The 19,213-nt window shown below is 42.3% G+C and overlaps 1 protein-coding gene across 4 annotated transcripts in view; it reads left to right on the forward strand.

Moving 5' to 3' along the window:
* Positions 1-19,213, forward strand: part of MREG (melanoregulin) — a 77,302-nt gene that overhangs the window by 20,668 nt on the left and 37,421 nt on the right. For all 4 annotated transcript variants that reach the window (XM_002712462.6, XM_089328987.1, XM_089328988.1 and 1 more), the window contains exon 2: positions 1,091-1,250. In XM_002712462.6, the coding sequence (XP_002712508.4) occupies positions 1,091-1,250 (160 nt within the window). The remainder of the gene's footprint in view (positions 1-1,090; positions 1,251-19,213) is intronic.

Here is a 19,213-nt window from a genome sequence, read left to right on the forward strand (position 1 = left end):
GCACTCATATGGGGTGCAGGCGGAGACTGAGTCCACTGTGCCCCAGTGCTGGCCCCTTTCCTGTGTTCTTATCTTTCGACTTAAAGCTCAAACACCCCCTTAACCCCAGTGCCCACCTGATGCCCATCTCCATGAGGATTTTCCATCTGCACCTTGCATTTGCCCTCACAGCACCTTGACCTCACCTTTTCAGCACTCATCACAGGTTTTAATTATGTAGTCATGTGGTCATTCACGAATATGGTTCCCATGTGAACCTCCAATGAGGGCCAAGGACAGAAGCTGTGTCTGTTTTGCTGGGAGTTTTATTGAGCCCTGTGATTAATGTGCAGTCAGTGGTTCATACATATTATTAGGTGATGTGAGTAGCCCTAGCATGTGCCCACCTGTCCCACCCAACAGAAGTTAGCTGGGGCTGTGTGTGGGCATGTCCTCGATGGGTACCACCTTATAAAGAATAAATCATAAAATGAATGTCTAAAATAGAGCCACAGAAATTCCTGCATTGCAGAGTGAGAGAATTTGAATATGTATATTTATTACTTTGGTTTCTTGGTGGAAGGCGTTCACTAGCTATTACACAGCACTGTGCTCCACTGTGCTTCCTGTACTCTTCCTGTTCACTGCCTTCTTTTACTCCTGGGAATTCAACCCTCCCCTACCCTGTGGATTGCCTTTTTTTTTTTCTTTGCCTTAACTACTGGGGTCCTTAGTGCTGAATTTCATGATTAACTTTAGTAGTTAACTCTGCCCAGGGACCTGCTCATATCTGTTTCATCCTCTTTTAAAACTGACCTTTTGTTTGCTTGATTATATTATGCTCTTGCATTATGTTTATGTCTTCAGAAAGTTCATGGAAAATCCATATTATGAAAAAACTGCATGGATTTCAAAAATGTTTTGACCCAAATAAACTTACCTTTTAATTCATTTTTTCACAAACTTTTTGAAGTACCCTGGTATTTATATACTATGTTAGATAGCATATTGCAGGTATTTTTAATTTATATGGCATGTTGCATACATGGAATGTATAATATATTGCATATGTGTATATTACAAAACCTGCCTTCTCCCTTTGATCCCACAGTGGCAACAACCCGTATTCCTCATTTGGAGCAACTCTGGCAAGGGATGATGAAAAGAACTTATGGAGTCTGCCTCATGACGTGTCCCACACAGAGGCTGACGATGACAGAATCCTGTACAATCTGATAGTCATTCGTAATCAGCAGGCAAAGGACTCCGAGGTAAGCACCTTTCTTTAAAAAAATATTTTATTTACTTGAAAGTCAGAGCTGGAGAGGGAGGGAGGCAGGAAGAGAGATATCTTTCATCTGCTGGTTCACTCCCCAAATGCCTGCAATACCAGCGGCAGGCTAGGTGGAACTCAGCAACCAGAACTCCTTCCAGGTCTCCCAGGTAGGTGGCAGGGACTCAAGTATTTGACCTATCATTTGTTGCCTCCCAAGTGGGTCAGAAACAGAAGTGGGACTGTATTCTAGGCCTTCCAGTAAGGAATACCAGGTATCCAAGTGGCAGGTTAACTTGCTGTGCCATAATGCCTGCCTCTGGTAAGCACCTTTAGACATCTTGCTGTGTGCAGAGGGAAACACCAATTATGAGGAAGATCAGCTAGAAAGAAAGAATGACGGATAAGCTATCTGAAATGAAGGGCAGGATATTAGTAGCATATATTATCAGTCCTTGCTAATTATGGCTAGTCTTGATGGACTGGTGCTATAAACAGATAAGACTCTGATTCTTACCTTAATAATGCAAATTACATACAAGATGATGCTGTTGAAGCTTGTGAAGATGGTTAGTCATTTTTACTGGATTAAATTATCCATCTCTGGTCTTTTCAGTTGTGTAGCAGGCCACAGTTGATTCAGACTAAAGTTTGAAGGGTACTTTGCATTATCACTAATTCTGAATGCTTAGGACCTGAATTTGTTGTTTTTCTTAAAACTCCTTAAATTGTGTATGTATCAAATAGTGGAAGGGCTGCTGTGTGGGATGATTTTTGTGATAAGGCTTGAAACCACTCCTAATGATTCAATTCAAAGTTGTTGGTTATGGGAGTGCTAGAGTATTAGAAAGTATGGGACTCCAGAAGTTAAAACAAAAACAGCAAAGGGTACCATGGTTTTTCTTCCTTTCTTTCAGAAGTGATATTGGAGGACTATGTAGACTACAGTATGATATCATTTTCCAAGTGCTGCAAGCTTGGTTTGCTGACTTCTGTGTCGGTTAGCTCAGCATACACCTGCTTTAAGTATGCCCTGTTTCTTTGTACCCTACAATGATTGAGAGCAGAGTAGAGAACCTCAGAGCTTAGGCTTGTGACTTGTGCTCTGAAGGAAAGCACCAGGGTAGGGACTAGAGAGTGGAGGTTGTCAGCTCCTTCTCTAGATTTCTTTATATTTGTGAATTGATTGCTAACAATCCTCCTCTCCACTACCCCACCACCAAAATAATATTTTAGCAGTAGGTTATAGTTTTTAGAAGTGTCCTGGTCCTTTGACCTGGATGCCTTTGCAGGGGTTGGAGTAGGGACATAGGCTGGGGGAGGGGCTGTTTCTTCTGTTTGTTTATTTATTTGCTTTTTGAGGTATAGTTACAGAGAGAGAGAGAGAGAGACAGACAGACAGACAGACAGACAAAGGTCTTACATCCCAAATGGCTACAACAGCTGGAGCTGAGCTGATCTAAAGCCAGGAGCCAGGAGCTTTTTCTGGGTCTCCCACGTGGACACAAGCACTTGGGCCATCTTCTACTGCTTTCCCAAGCCATTAGTAGAGAGCTAAATCAGAAGAGGAGCAGCCAGGACTCACTCTAAACTGGTGCCTTAGCCTACTACACCACAGTGCTGGCTGCCACCTCTGATTCTTTTTATATATATATATATATATATATATATATATATAATATACACACATATATATAATGATTTTTTTAATTTATTTTAAAGGCAGAGTTACAGAAAGAGGGAGAGACCAAGAGAAAGGTCTTCCATTCTCTGGTTCACTCCCCATATGGCTGTGACTGTTGGAGCTGGGTGGGTCTGAAACCAGGAGCCAGGAGCTTCTTCCAAGTCTCCCATGTGGGTGCAGGGGCCCAAGCATTTGGGCCATCTTCCACTGCTTTCCCAGGCCATAACAGAGAGCTGAATTGGATGAGCAGCAGCTGGGACTTGACTCAGTGCCCGTATAACATGCTGGCACCACAGGCAGAGGCCTAGCCTGCTGTGCCACAACACTGGTCCCTTGCCTCCGTTTCTTGAGGTCTGGGCAAGTATGGGCTGGAGAGCCCCACAGAGGTTGGCAAGCATCTTACTGGTGGAAAAGCACCGTTCTCTCTCTGGCTTGCCATGTCCCGGCAAAATCCCCTCCTTGACTGCTAACACTGAAAGCTTATCACAACAACTGTTGCTACTAGCACAGCCTGCCTGGCTGCCCTTCCTGAGCAGGTGAATAGGAGCAGGGGCCTTGTTTCACTTCAGTGGGAAGAGCCAATCCTGACATTAGCATGGGTGGAGAACTTTTTCTGCCAAGAGCCATTTGAATATTTATAACATCATTTAAAGGCCATGCAAAATTATGAACTTGAAAATCATCTTGCTATGGGTTTATTGAATTTAAAGTCTCACATACTGTTGCCTTGGCAGGGACAGCACAAATGATTTTGTTAGCCTTATATGGCCTGATGGGCTGGACATTCTCTACCCCTGCTGTATTGAGTTGACCAATTAGGGTTTTTGCTGGTGACAATGGAACTGGTTCTTTTTTTTTCTCTTATTCCTGGGCTCTACCCAAGGCAGTAACAGCAACAGGGAAATCACATGTAGCCTCTTGCCCCATGTGTGCATGTGCACTTTCACACATATATGTTCACTCACGCACATGCATAAACACGTATCCCCGGCCTTCATGAAGATGTGAAAGGAATAACCAGGGCTGCTTGGAGCTGAACTTGGTAGCTCTTCCTGGAGGAGCTCATGCTAAAGACAGTCGGTTAAGCAACATGAGCTGCAGAGCAGTGTCAACAGGCACAGCTTCCACGATGGCTGGTCCTTAGATCTGGTGTGCAGAGACATCCAGAAGGCTTTTTCTTCTTGCCCAAGAAATGGAGTCAAACTTGACTCTGGAGGAACTCTGTTACCAAGACAGGCAACCGTATAAGCAACCCAGAAACGTAATGATTATGCATGAAACAATTTGAAATATCCCTTTTCATAGTGCTTCCTTCTTCAAATTTTGAAATTTTAAATTTTATATTAAAATTTTAAATTTAAAAGGGTGCTTATATTGTCTTCCCAAATATGCAATACAAGGATGTATTAATGTCTGTATTCAATTTCCCACAAAATGGATCATATACATTATTCTGTACCTTGCTTTTTTCTGCTTAATATGCTTCGGACATCTTTCCATTTCAGTGTGCTTTCATTTATCTCACTGCTCCTGGGGTCTCCCTGCTGCACTGCAGCATGGATTTACCATCGTTTGTTCAACCAGTCTTGATTGGTGTTTAGACTGATTCCATTTTTCTTGCTTTTAGAAGCAATGCTGGAGTCTATATCCATATATACTTGTGTGATCTTCCAGAGTTTTTTCAGGTATAGAGCTGTTGAGCCAAAGTGTGTGCACTTAAAATGTTGGAATGGTGACAGTGCTTCATCCTTGGAAGGGCCTAGGGAAAACTTTTCAGGTGCATAACAGAGGTTGCAACTTGAGATCCCCAGAGGGACTAGCAGCAACACCCATGCCTAGCATGTTGAATGGCATTGTAAACTCTCACCGTATATACAAAGAGCAGTTTCAAAACTCCAGATAACTATTTGCTGTGCTGGAATGTGGGCCCACAAAGGTTGGAAATTTTGATTTTTCTAAAACAGAAATGAAAAATCCAGATTTTCATTTCATTTCATCCAAATTGTCTAGATTTTAAAATCATAATTCATATTTTAAAATGTTGCTAAACAAAATATATTAATGGGCTACTGGTATGTAAGGGCATTTACAGTGAGACTTACTACTCGTACTACTTGTTGTTATTGTCATTTTGTCCGATGTGACTGAACAATGAACTTACCAGTTATTTAAAGGGTGAAGGTGGAAAGCTGGTGAGGGTGTTTTAAGTTTGAATAAGCTCCGTATCAATTACTATTACTTTCTTTTTCAAAGAGGATAAAATTGGTACAGATTTAAATGAAATTGATGTTTTTTGTTTTGAAAGGAAATTAAATTATACCTACCAATGAATAAGGAACCTAAATATTTATATATGTCACTATTTAGAAGCTCAAGCACAATATTAAGAAAAGTGAACATGCTATTTCGCTTTGAGCAAAAGACCTAACAATATCTGTTTCAGAATAGCCTTCCAAAATAGCTGGAGGTATTGCTATAGAGTCCCCAAAGCTGGATCCCCTTACCCAGTGTGCAGAAAGCCAAACACTGACATCGGGGTGGTGGAAGAAAGTAGGTATTCATTACAAAGCACGGAGCAAGGAGCTGGGTAGCTTTTGCTTAATTCCTGGCCTTCCCAAGTTTTAAGGGTGAAAGTTCTTATAAATTTAAATTGGAGCTTCCAGGTCTTAGCTATTGTGAATTGAGCTACAATAAACATTAAGGTGCAGACCGCTTTTTTTGTTTGCCAATTTAATTTCCTTTGAGTAAATTCCAAGGAGTGGGATGGCTGGGTTGTATGGTAGGGTTATATTCAGGTTTCTGAGGAATCTCCAGGCTGACTTCCATAGTGGCTTAACCAGTTTGCATTCCCACCAACAGTGGGTTAGTGTCTCTTTTTCCCTACATCAACAGTAGACTGGATAAAGAAGTTATGGGATATGTACTCTATAGAATACTATACAGCAGTCAAAAACAATGAAACCCGGTCATTTGCAACAAGATGGAGGAATCTGGAAAACATCATGCTGAGTGAAATAAGCCAGTCCCAAAGGGACAAATATCATATGTTCTCCCTGATTGGCGACAACTAACTGAGCACCAAAAAGGAAACCTGTTGAAGTGAAATGGACACTATGAGAAACAGTGACTTGATCAGCCCTTGCCCTGACTGTTGATGAACAACTTAATACTTTAGCCCTTAATACTATTGGTTGAACTCTGTAATTAATACACAATTATTCTTAAGTGTTGAAACTTAACTGAAAAGTGATCCGTGTTAAATATAAGAGTGGGAATAAGAGAGGGAGGAGATGTACAATTTGGGACATGCTCAATCGGACTTGCCCCAAATGGTGGCGTTAGAAACGTGCCAGGGGATTCCAATTCAATCCCATCAAGGTGGCATGTACCAATGCCATCTCACTAGTCCAAGTGATCAATTTCTGTTCACAATCGATCATAATGATAGAACTAAGAGTCAAAGGGTCACATAAACAAGACTAGTGTCTGCAAATACCAATTGATAGAATAAAAAAGGGAGAGAATGATCCAACATGGGAAGCGGGATACACAGCAGACTCATAGAATGGCAGATGTCCTAAACAGCACTCTGGCCTCAGAATCAGCCCTTAAGGCATTCGGATCTGGCTGAAAAGCCCATGAGAGTATTTCAGGCATGGAAAGCCAAGGCACTCTGGCAAAACAACAACAACAACAACAAAAAACCTAAATGAAAGATCTCTGTGAGTGAGATCCCAGTGGAAAGAACAGGTCATCAAAGAAGGAGGTACCTTTCTCTGAAGGGAGGAGAGAACTTCCACTTTGACTATGACCTTGTCTAAATATGATCGGAGTCAGCAAACTCAAAAGGCCTCCATAGCCTTGGCAACTCATGACAAGAGTCTAGGGTGATTACTGCTGCCATAAACAAGAGTGTCAATTTGTTAAGTCAACAACAGGAGTCACTGTGCACTTACTCCTCATGTAGGATCTCTGTCCTAAATATGCTGTACATTGTGACTTAATGCTATAAATAGTACTCAAAATGTATTTTACACTTTGTTTTTCTGTGTGGGTGCAAACTGTTGAAAGCTTTACTTAATATATACTAAATTGATCTTCTCTATATAAAGATAATTGAAAATGAACTGATGTGAAAGGAAGGGTAGAAGGAGTGGGAGAGGGGAGGGTTGTGTGTGGGAGGGAAGTTATGTTGGGGGGGGAAGCCATTGTAATCCATAAGCTGTACTTTGGAAATTTATATTCATTAAATAAAAGTATAAAGAAAATTTAAATTGGAGCTGAGAGGTGTGTGTTCAGCTCATGTTCAAGTTCCTGGTTCGTCAGTGCTACTGGTGACCTTTCTTTGCTTGGTCAGTGATGCTGTGCTCTTTAGGAAATTTTTATGAAGACCAGGTGGGCTTCACTTGATCCATGGGTTAGCATGTAAGTGGTAGTTACCTCTGACCACAGACCTGGAATTTCCCTCCCTGGACCTGGAGTTCCCCTAAACAAATTGCTCAGGACAGTACTGGCCAACAAGTTTTATCTGTTGGAGAAGCAAATGACTTCTTGGGGCCAGTGATGAGAATCTTCTAGGGCCAGCTCTATCAGTCTCTCAATTCAGTGAATTTATTTTGATAAAGGACAAGCAAGGATCCATTGTGCTAAGGAAGATAGAACAGAAGCTGGGTCCTACCTTTACATTATAGGGGTTCAGTCTCATATGTTTGAAATTCCCTGAATGATGAAAATAATTTGAAAACAGTGAGTGTACTCCTTTTTTAAAAATTTATTTATTTGACAGAGTTAGAAAGTGAGAGAGAGAGAGAGAGAGAAAGGTCTTCCCTCTGTTGGTTCACTTCCCAAATGGCCGCCACGGCCGGCCCTGCGCCGATCTGAAGCCAGGAGCCAGGAGCTTCCTCCTGGTCTCCCATGTGGGTACAGGGGCCCAAGTACTTGGGCCATCCTCCACTGCCCTCCTGGGCCACAACAGAGAGGTAGACTGGAAGAGGAGCAACCGGAACTAGATCCAGCACCCATATGAGATGCTGGTGCCGCAGGAGGAGGATTAACCAAGTGAGCCACGGCACCGGCCTCAATGAGTGTACTCCTTACATTCCCCCATTGAATGTGAAGCTGACAGAGGAAGAGCTACAAATAATTAAGGTTAAATTTATGGTGTTTGAAATTGAAAAAATGTCAGGAAAGAAGCTAACAAGGAGAACAAATAATGAAGCAAAGGTGTGAACTGAAAGTAACTTACAGTGTCAGAATTTGTAAAGAGTCACGTTACTTAAATCCCATAGACAGAATACAGCTTGATTTGTAGAAGCTTTCAAGAGCTGATGGGGAGTAAACACATAGCAGATGATGATGCATTGGCAGACTTCCAGGTAGTAGAAAAATGGTTGTTCTTGTTGTTGAATGATGCCATAAAGTACTTTATGCTTGACTGAAAAAAGAGTAAACATCCTCAAAACCATGTCTCTAAATCATTATCCTTATGTTCATTCTCATTAAACTAGTTGTGCTTTACATAACACACTCTGTTCTAGGGAGCTTAATAATTGGTAATGATATATCTATACATGGAATTTACATTTTAGTATAAATAGTTGTAATCATACTGAGTGACTTTGTCTCCCAGTATATTAATAATAATGAAAACAGTGCCAGGCATGGTTCAAACCACTTTACATATATATATTTAAATATTTTAAATATTATTTTTGATTTATTTAAAAGGGAGGGAGGGTAGAGAGAGAGAGAGCGGGAGCCAGCGAGTGAGAGAGAGAGTGCGCACTTCATTCACTGATTCACTCCTTAAATATCTGGAATGGCTGGGGTTGGGCCAGGGCTGGGCCAGGGCTGGAGTGAGCTAGGAATGCAATCCAGGTCTTCCACATGGGTTGCAGGAATCCTATTACTTGAGTCATCACTACTGCCTCTCAGGGTCTACATTAGCAGAAAGTTGGAGTCAGGAGCCTAGGCTCCTCATCAAAACCAGGCATTCATTCTGATGTGAGACACAGGCATCTTAACATTAGGTTAAACGCCTGCTCATCTATTTTGCATTTATTAACTATATCATCAGCAATCACTCAGTCAAGTGGGTATCGTTATTATTCCTATTTTAAGCAATTTATCCAAAGCCATGTGGTTGTTAAATTTTAAGCCAGGATTTGAATCTAGGCTTTCTGAATCCAGACATAATATATAATGAATATTATGATGGAAATAGACAGCAACAGATATCATGTGTGATTAAATATAGTTTCCAAAATGCATGCATAAAATGTACCCAAGGGTGTGTGATGTGTTGAAGTTGATATACATGAAAGATGTGTTCACATCAGTGAGATGAGAGCTGTGTTTGGTTGAAGGTGTGACTGTTTCAGGAAGTATTCCTGGCATAATACCTGTGTTCTGAGTTATGCTTTCCCATGGTGATTGAAGCTGGCTAGGAGTCTTTCCCCAGGCTTCTGTTTTATTAGTTTCGGTGTATTTTCTTCTTCTTCCTAGTTCTTCATTTGGTTTTCTCTGACTGGTACTTGGTACCCTTTCTGATGGTTTGGTAACAAAAGTTCTTGTAGGAGTTTGCACATATCTTCTATTCTGCTAAAAAAAAGGCTTGAACACTTTTTTAGTAGATATTATGCTAATTAGATAGCAGGTCCTTTATTTTCATTTCATTTTATTTTATTTTAGAGGCAGAGAGAGAGAGAGAGGGAGAGAATATGAATATGAGTGAATGATACTCCTATCTGTTGATTCACTCTCCCAAATACTCACAATGGCTGGGACTGAGACTGGAAACTAGGAACTCAATCCAGGTCTCCCATGTGGATGGCAGGGACCCAGCTACTTGAGCCATTACCTGTTGCCTCTCAAGGTGCAGATCAGTAGGAAGCTGGAATTGGGAGTGGAGCTGGAACTTGAACCCAGGTGCTCTGATGTGGAATGCAGGTGTCCTAATCAGTCTCTTAACTGCCAGGCCACATGCATGTCTCCTTTTACATTTTTGATTAATAAATGATGTGCTAACTAGCAGCTCATTCTCAAAGACACTTTCAAGCACTGTTTTAGTTAAAAAATAAACAATGCTTATTTGGCATAGTGGATGATAAAAAATTCTGTTGCTTATATTTAAAGCTGTCAAATAACTACAAACTCAAAAATGCATGTAGTTCTCTTGATGAGTGCCCACTTGTTTGTACTGAGGCAGGCAGGGTTTACAAAGCAGGAAGAGCCATATGATCGGCAGATGCCTGAGCAGCTGGAATGGGCCTAGGAATAATGATGAACCCCAGGGAGCAGCCCAATATGATTTTTTAAAATAATCTGGAAGCAAAAACATACAATTTTCCTGGTTTACAATTTGTTTACTCTTCCTATGCTCAGGATTGCCTGTTACCTGCCATTGTGAATAGTTCCTGAAAATGTTAAAAAATAGCAGTAACCTTTCTCCAGGGCTGTTTCTCGTGTCTGGATTTACCCACAGCCTATCACATCCCTAATTCAAGAAGAAGCAACAAAGCAGTAGGCTGGACCACTTGTTAGGAGGACGGGCTGAAATGATCCTGTCCTAGCTTCACAACTCATAAGCACTTGGAGACCTGCATCTTCCAGTATGGTTCTGCATTGCTGTGTCTTAACAAGTGTTCACCAGCAGGGCAAGGCCCACTCCTCCAGGCCCATCTGATTTCTCCACGAGTGGGTGAATGTTAGCTGCTGCTGGAGATGGCACTGCAGGGTTCATTCTAACCATGGAGGAGCTAAATAACAGAGGAACAATGAAGCAGTTCTCTAGATGAGTCTGGGTCCTCTGTGGGAACAGATGATCTCGATTATTGAATGCATCCATTCTTTATTTTACTCAGCTCGTGACTATTTGGGTTTAGAGGATTGGGAGGGGGAGGGGGAGAGCAAGACTGGAGAAAATAAAGTCATTAGGATTTGAGAATCCAGTGATCCTGTCCTACTTTCTAGATAATAACATTTATTGAGTATTATGCTATGTGGTTTTTTTGTTTTTGTTTTTAATTTTTTTTTTTGACAGGCAGAGTGGACAGTGAGAGAGAGAGAGACAGAGAGAAAGGTCTTCCTTTGCCGTTGGGTCACCCTCCAATGGCCGCCGCGGCCGGCGCGCTGTGGCCAGTGTACCGCGCTGATCCAATGGCAGGAGCCAGGTACTTCTCCTGGTCTCCCATGGGGTGCAGGGCCCAAGGACTTGGGCAATCCTCCACTGCACTCCCTGGTCACAGCAGAGAGCTGCTATGTGTTAAGCAATGTGCAAAATGCTCTCCAAGACAGACTGAATTCTGGGGTGAGCATTGTGGTGCAGTAGGTTGAGTCACTGTTTGGTACACCCACATACCATACTAGAGTGCAGGTTCAAATCCTGGCTACTCTGCTTCCAATCCAGTTTCTTGCTAATGTCCCCGAGAAGGTAGCAGATGATGGTCCAAGTACTTCATTCCCTGTCACCCACATAGGAGACCTGGATGAAGTTTTGGGTTTCTGGTTTCCACCTGGCTTAGCCCCAGCTGTTGTGGGCATTTGGAAAGTGAACCCATGGATAGAAAATCTCTTTACCTCTCCCTCTTCTGTCTGTCACTCTACATTTCAAATTGATAAATCTATTTTTGGGGTTGTTTTAAAAAGAACAGACATTGTGGCATAGTGGGTTAAGCCACCACCTGCAAAAACGGTATCTCTTCCACTTCCAAGCCAGCTCCCTGCTAATGTGCCTGGGAAAGCAGCAGAAGATGGCCCAAGTACTTGAGAACCTGCACCCACATGGGAGACTTAGGTGAAGCTCCTGGCTCCTGGCTTCGTCCTGGTCCAGCACCAGCTACTGCAGGCATATGGGGAATAAACCAGAGGATGGAAGATCACTGTCTTTCTGTCTCTTCCTATCTCTCTGTAACTCTGCCTTTCAAATACGTAAAATAAATTAAAAAATAAAAACAGTGAATCCTCACAGGAGTCCCACAAAGGAGGCGTTTTGATACATTTTGAAGGACATATTTCAGTTGTCTATTCAGGGTGTAGGAGGAAATAAGTGTGAGAACTGGGATCTCAGCTCTGTTTGACCTGGAAACCATTAACCACTGCTGCATGCTCTAGGGAGTTTAGAAAAAGTTTCAGTGTAATCTTTTTGGTCAAAACCAAAATTACTAAGTGGGGTTTGACTTCCCTCCTTGAGTAGACACTTAGGTCTGTGTGCTTGTTTTATCATTACACACTTGGTACCAATGGAATCTCAGTGTGATTGACATTGGTTTGTGTGTGTTATCAAACTGTGTTGGGCTCCTCATGTAAGGTGATGCTGCTGCTCCATTCTGGGTGCTAAAACCCATTAGGTAACACCAGAAGGCATTGTGTGTTTCTGTCTGCAGGTTCTTTCTAGTCTTTGTTCACCTCTTTGGAAATGTGTAAGCATGTTTGAAGATTGGTCTTAGCATAATATTTCTGACTAAGAAATGTCTCTTACAATGTTCCAGTGGAGTTGAGACAACCAATATTGGCAAACTTGATGTAAGCAGTGGGGATATCAATAGATATTCAATAGGATGTGTTGTGTAGTGAAAAACATGAGCCTTTGAATCAGACAGACTTGGGGATGAGTCATTCCTCTGCTGTGTTCTGGCTCAGTGATGTAGAGCAGGTATTTAACCTTGGGATGATCATAATATTCATTGTCCAATTTGGAACATAATCACTTCTGATCCTAACTAAGAGGAAAAGGAAGTTCTTACATTAAGTATTTCAGGCCAAAATGTAAATTGTGTCTGGGACAGATGACCACTTTCTTTTCTTTATTGTGTATAATTTATCATTTTTGTATATTTTTAAGTTTACAGCTTACTGCTCAGTGCAGTCCCTCTCCTACAATATATAAGTTCTGTAAGGGAAGCCAGTGACTTTACAAGATGTAGCTTGGTTAGAATTCACTGATAACGTGTAGAACACTCACTGTATTCCAGGTGCAGCTCTAAGCTTTTCATGTATACTATACCAACTACCATTGTCCTCAGGATGTGAGAACTTACTATAAAGTTATTTGTTATCTGATTAGGACTTCCTGTCCCTTGATGGCAGTAGATGGAGGCTCCTGAACAGCATTCTCCAATGAACAGTAGCAATCTTAGGCACTGGACACAGGCAGCAATTTGGGAGAGCAGCAGAATATGGAACTCAGGGCAATCTAGAACAATGTGATATTGGTTGAATATGGGACTGAGAGCAAGAGAGCTATTTTATAAAATGGCTCAACTTGAAGATGCTAGGCAGATGGCCGAACAAGGCCAACAGATTAGAATGGAAGACAAGAGGCATAGATAGATGGAAGGTAGAGATCTCTGGAAATTGTAGTCTGAGTGGAATAGATAGCTGCAAATGTAACTTAGTGCACTTCCAAGGCTGAGTAAAGAAGCAATGTCGTACTATCCTGATTTGTTCCATGAGATTCCATTAACCATCTTTCCAATCAAGTAACAGTGTCTTCTCTACTGCCCACAGATAGTTTCACTTTTCCAATTGAAGGCTCATTTATTTTTGTGATTCATTTATCTTTTTGTTAAAAATTTATTTATTTTATTTGACAGGCAGAGAGAGAGAGAACTCCGCTGGTTCACTCCCCAGATCCTGCAACTGATGGAGCTGGGTCAGATTGAAGCCAGGGGCTGGAAATTCTGTGCAGGTTTCCCACATGGGTGGCAGGGACCTTACTACTTGAACCATCACCTGCTGGTTCCCAGGGTGTACGTTATCAGGTTTCTGGAATCAGAAGCAGAGCCAGGCACTCTAATATGGGATGCTGATATTCCAAGTGGTATCTTAACTGCTAGGCCAAATACCCATCTTTTGATTATTTAGTATAGAAAGCTGATTGAGGGCAAAGGAACCTGTGAGGTCATTAAGCTTTGCAGAATCTCTGCCCAAATGTACTGTGGCAGCATTCAGTAAATATCTATGTTTATCTCTTGGCTAAATCCATGGGTACTGGTTGCCCCAGGATGGTATTCCGTGGAGATACAATAGCTGCTTTACTTCCCCATCTGTCAGGCTGCATTCACCAGATTGAGGCTCTTTCAGGTAGAACAGCCTAAATATTGAATCTAAATTAAAGCAACTCACCCGGCAGTTTTGCTGTTATCCATCTATCCTTTGGATATTGTCACAGTGTTAAATAAAGATATATGTTCTTTGCAGAATTATTTTGAAAAATAAAAATCTGGAAATAAAATTATTCTGTGAAAGTACCAGTTGAATATATCACCAACAATATAGTAATGAATGTTACATAGCTTGAAACATAATGAGACAGGATTTGTAGGTGTTGACCTGGAAAGATGGTTATGATTATTGCTAGGTGAGTCTGTATAATATTACCCCATTTGTGTAAAAGCATGTGTATGCTAGTACACATGATATGCTTTGTGGAATGTGATCTGTGCACTTGGTTAGAAGTGGGTAGAGGGAAGGTGATTTTTCCTTTACTTGATATTCTTCTTTACTCTTTGAGAATAATTTTAGATGTATATATTGCTTTGTACACATATGTTCCACATGAACCAAAATTTTCACCTTACTTTTTCACAAAACATTTTGTAGTGGCTCTTTCCCTGGGTGTTTCTTGACTGTTTTGCTTTGTCTTACTATGTTCGTGCTGGAGAAAGGGGGCAGGGAGTGGGAGAGGGAAAAGCCAGGTAGGGAGAGAGTAGTTTAGGAGGAGCTGGAACAGCTTTGAGGAATCTCCCCCAAGTATACGGAGGCAGATTGTGCCTGATGCCATCTGATAACGTTTATCTTTTCTGTGTTCTGAGATTTCCATATACACCAGCTTCTTTCTCTGAAAGTCTGTTCCCCTCCAATAGAAATTTTTGTATCTGCTGGCTTTTTACCATTCTGTCCATACAAATATCCCTGTCCCTGCCTTGGCTCCTTCCTTTGGTTGAGCTCTGTCCTCTTAGAATAAACAAAAATGACACTTCATTGCACAGAAGCCCCAGAGATCTCTTGATACAGATGCACTGGGACTTCTGACATAAGCATGGCTCAGCTGGGAGACTGCAGGAGTGTTATGAAAAGTGCTCCATAAGAACACATGAGTTCCAGCTGTGATGAGCATGTGGGAGATGTGGGAATCCCCGCCAGGGTCTGATTCAGGCTCAGATCTGCCTCTCAAGCTTAAATCCCCAGTGTGTGCTGGAAGGAGAACACTTTTTTCTTGACATGGCGCAACCGTTCCATTTGGGTGCCAGGGCTTCTGCATACCTGCTGTTACGTAATTATTACACATGATCCTGCTATTTCCAGCCCAGGAGTACCCTGCACCATTTTATGGTTATGCAATCTAAGAGGGAAGTCATACTGCTCGTGAATACAAACTAGACACACACCCCTGGAAACACAGATAATTGTTAATTACAAATTAAATGAGGTAAAATCATGCCCAGGCTCTTTTAACAATTTGTTGTTGACCTCAGTGTTTTTTAAGCTCTTAATTTAGGGCTATTTGCAATGGACCTGAGTCAAAATTAACCTAGTTCCTTGTTCCATAAATGATGCTTTGTGGTAGACCACAAGCCTGCAGGAAGAGGATGCTGGGGTATAAGTTGCTGGTCCTGGACATTTTAAAACCAAGAACCAGGTGCCTTTGTCCATTAACCAGGCCCAGATCTGGAGCAGTCATCCGAAGGGTGTGGTGGGAGTCAGCCTTGCCTAGCATAACTGAAATATCTTGAGTTCAGTTGTGTAACTGGATGGACTTCCTTGTTCTCTATTTTTGTTTATGCCAGTATCTGCGAGTTTACGAGAAATTCTGAAATACGTTCAAGGGGTGGAGGTAAAAACCCACTACTGTTGAGTTGTTGATAAGCACAGATGTACTTCACAGAGTATCCACTCTGGTCTGTTTTTTTTTTTTTTTAATCCACTTGCTCTGGTCTCTCTTCCCAGTCTTTACTAAAAAACGTGGGGGACTCTGAGGAGGTCTCAGGGTGGAAATGGCCATAGGTTTTCAGAAGGGAGAGACCTCTAGACCATGCACTCATGAGGGTGTCTACCCTTTCAGTCTAACCTCAGCATTCTGAAAAAATATGTTCAAAAACATTCGGTGCTGCATAAACTATTCTAAAGTGGGTGAAGCTTCAGTGCCTTTCTAATGGGGCATGATTGTAGCACCTGCTCTGAAGTCCTTATTCCTTCTCTAGGCAGAAGTTTGGTGGGGATGGGTAATGTGTCACAATGCAGTAGACTCACTGGAGTGGGACTGAACTACTCAAGGGTGAATTTGTGACCAGCAGACTGGGCTTAGAAGTCATTCTTCCTCTTCTACAGGCTCCTGTCCCGGGGTCATCCAGCTTCCAGGGTTCTTGTCATGTGACCTCTGGCCATGCCCCTTTAGTTGACTGCCTTCCAAGCCTGGCTCATCCTCCTCCCACTCAGTACCCCAATTCTAACATTTTTTCTCTGGTATTTCTACCCTATTGAATGCAGCACAGCTCAACTGGGAGTTTTTAAAACAGAAATTCTTAAAAGAGGAATTCAGTGAGGGGTGTGAATGGTTGATTAATTTAGCTTGAAAGGGAAACTGAACCCAAGCTCATCATAATTGTTGAAATAGGAGGAAGAGGAGAGGTTTTCTGAGCAGGGAGGCCAGCTCAGTGCTTCTTTCTTGCTTGGCTTCCAGATACATCCATGGATAATATCACTGCAGTTTTGGGTCTTTCTGAATTGGGGTTTGGGACAACTTCATCACCTTGGAGACACTAGCAGAGACTCAGAATGCTGGACTCTTGGAATGCAGAGGGGGTCCTCAGGGTAGAGTACAAGGAAATGGATCAACCAGAGTATTGCTTGTCTCAAACGATCTTGTGTGTGTGAGGACAGAATTGTTTAGAAGAGTGAACTCTGGCATGATGGCAGTCAGCATCTCACATGTGTTTGAGCTGCAGAGTAGGAGAATGTGGACAACTGAGAATACTGGGAATGTCTTTCCCAACTGACAGCCAGGTGACACAGGACACTGGAGAAATGATTCCCTTCTCCTGGGCAGATCCCTGGCCGGTGTGGAAACACTGACTCGCTCAACTGTTCCTCTGCCCTAGTTTTAAAAGGTCTTCTCTTGTTCTCTTGTTTCTGCTGCTTTCAGTCTATTTTGAGTCTTCTTCCAGCTACAGAAAGTTGAGAGCAGGACTATGTAAGGCAACCAGGAAGGGAAGAAGCAGCCCCTCTGCTCGGTTCACCCATCCTTTTCTTCATTTTGCTTGCTTGAGGCATTTTCACCTCTGTCTGTGCCTCTGTGTATGTGAACTTCTCGTCTGACACAGGGCAAGATCTGGTCATCAGGAAGAACTGGCTCAGCCCTAGATATCTGTGGGATTTTGGTAGCTGAATATCCAAAAACATAGCATTTGTTGATTCCTCATCTTCATCTTGACACTGTAATCCAGAACATAGAATTTGTCTTTTACCTGCTTTGAAGTGATGCTTGGGGAGAAAAGCACCTCTTGATGTCTAGAGGCTTGAAAGAGCACATAATTCAAGGTTGCAGGGTGTTTACTTCCTGCTCAGCTCCTGCTGCCAAGGGAGCTAGCAGGTGACACTGCTGCTTTTTAAACCAGCTGTGGCTACTGATGCCATGCTTGTCATGTCCTGCAAGTTGGTATTTGCAAACTTAAGCCTGTTCTTTGCTGTTATCATAGAATATCTGAGGCTGGGTACTTTTTCCAGGAAATAACTTTATTTTGGCTTATGTTTCTAGAGGCTGGGAAGTCCCCAAGAGCATGGTGCCTGTGAAGGTCTTGTGCTAGTTCAACTCATGGAAAGCAGGAGGGTAAACAAGACAAAACATAGGAGGTGTCCTCTCTTTGTAACAACTTGCTCTTGGGATCTCATCTAGTTCATGGAGAGTTATGTTAATCAATTCATGAGGTGGTACCCCCTGGCCTCATCACCTCTGAAATGTCTCACCACCTCTCACAACTGTCACTGTGGCAATTGAATTTCAAATGCGTTCTGGTGGAGATAAACCAAACTATAACATTTCACAGTGCTTCTCTTTGAAGAGTGCTTTCACATATGTGGAGAGTTACATACATGGGTTTTAACATGCCTGTGGCATTGGCAGGGCCAGTGCCTCCCATGTTACAGTTGGTAAAACCAGGATCCCAGAGGTTAAAGACTTGCTAGTCAAAGGTGGGACACGCTCTGACCCAGAACCTGTGCCCTTTGCATTCTGCCATTCTGCATTTATGGTTGCACAGCTTAGTAAAAAGCTTTTGTGATAAAGGCTCAGGTCATACTTGTTTTAGCTAGAAAGTTCCAAAGTGGAAAAACTCATACTTCACAGAGGAGTTTGTTTGATTCACTTTGTTAATGGAGGATTTGTAAGTTTGCTGTGGATACCATAACAAAGCATCAAGTGGCTTAAACAGCACAAATGTTACCTCTGTTACCACCGAGGTCCAGGGGCAATTCTTTCCCTGGCCGAGGGGGTTGTCTGCTCAGGACCCACTCTGTCTTGTTGGTCCTCCTCTCCCTGCGTCTTCATCTCCTCTTACTGCTGTGTGTGTCTGTATCCAAATTTCCCCTTCTTGTTTTGGTGCCAGTGGGATTACAACCCTTCCTGATGATGTCATTGTAACTTGATTCCTTCTGTAAAGGTCCTATCACCACAGAAGGCTTCATTTGAGGCCCTGGAGGTTAGGGTTGCAACCATGGGTCTTAGGGAGACACAGTTCAACCCATATGGTGGGCATGCTGTTGATAAGGTTAAGATATTCTGATGCTGGACAGATGTAGACGCTGTGAGTGCCACAGTCCTTGGGAGCTTGCATTATATTAAGGGAAGACCAACAACAAATAAATACATATAATGTCGTGTAGTGATGAACACCTTGTAGAATAATGAGACAACCATACAGCTGCTCTGGGCTAGAGAGCAGAGGCCTTAATGAGGTGAGGAAGTAAGGTTTGTGAAGGCTTCTGGGTAGAGGGAACAACAGATATAAAGGCTGTTAGGTAGAATGGAACACGGTGCATGCCAGGAACAGCAAGAAGGCCAATGTGGCTGCAGTAGACAGAGTGAGGGAGGGGTGGTGCCAAGTGCCACCAGAGAGATTAGCAAAGATCAGGTTGTGAAGCATCTGGAAGTATTGGTGAGATATTGCCCATTATAAAATATTCAGGTTCCCTAAGTTTGTGATTGCACTCCTGTAATGCAAGCAACCACATGCACAGGCATCAGTTATCCTTCATTATGTTTCTATGTGGAAAGTGGAGTT

The sequence above is a fragment of the Oryctolagus cuniculus genome, chromosome 3 (genome assembly GCF_051225735.1).
Source record: "Oryctolagus cuniculus isolate XC-2025 breed Fujian yellow rabbit chromosome 3, ASM5122573v1, whole genome shotgun sequence".
Classification (NCBI taxonomy): Eukaryota; Metazoa; Chordata; class Mammalia; order Lagomorpha; family Leporidae; genus Oryctolagus; species Oryctolagus cuniculus.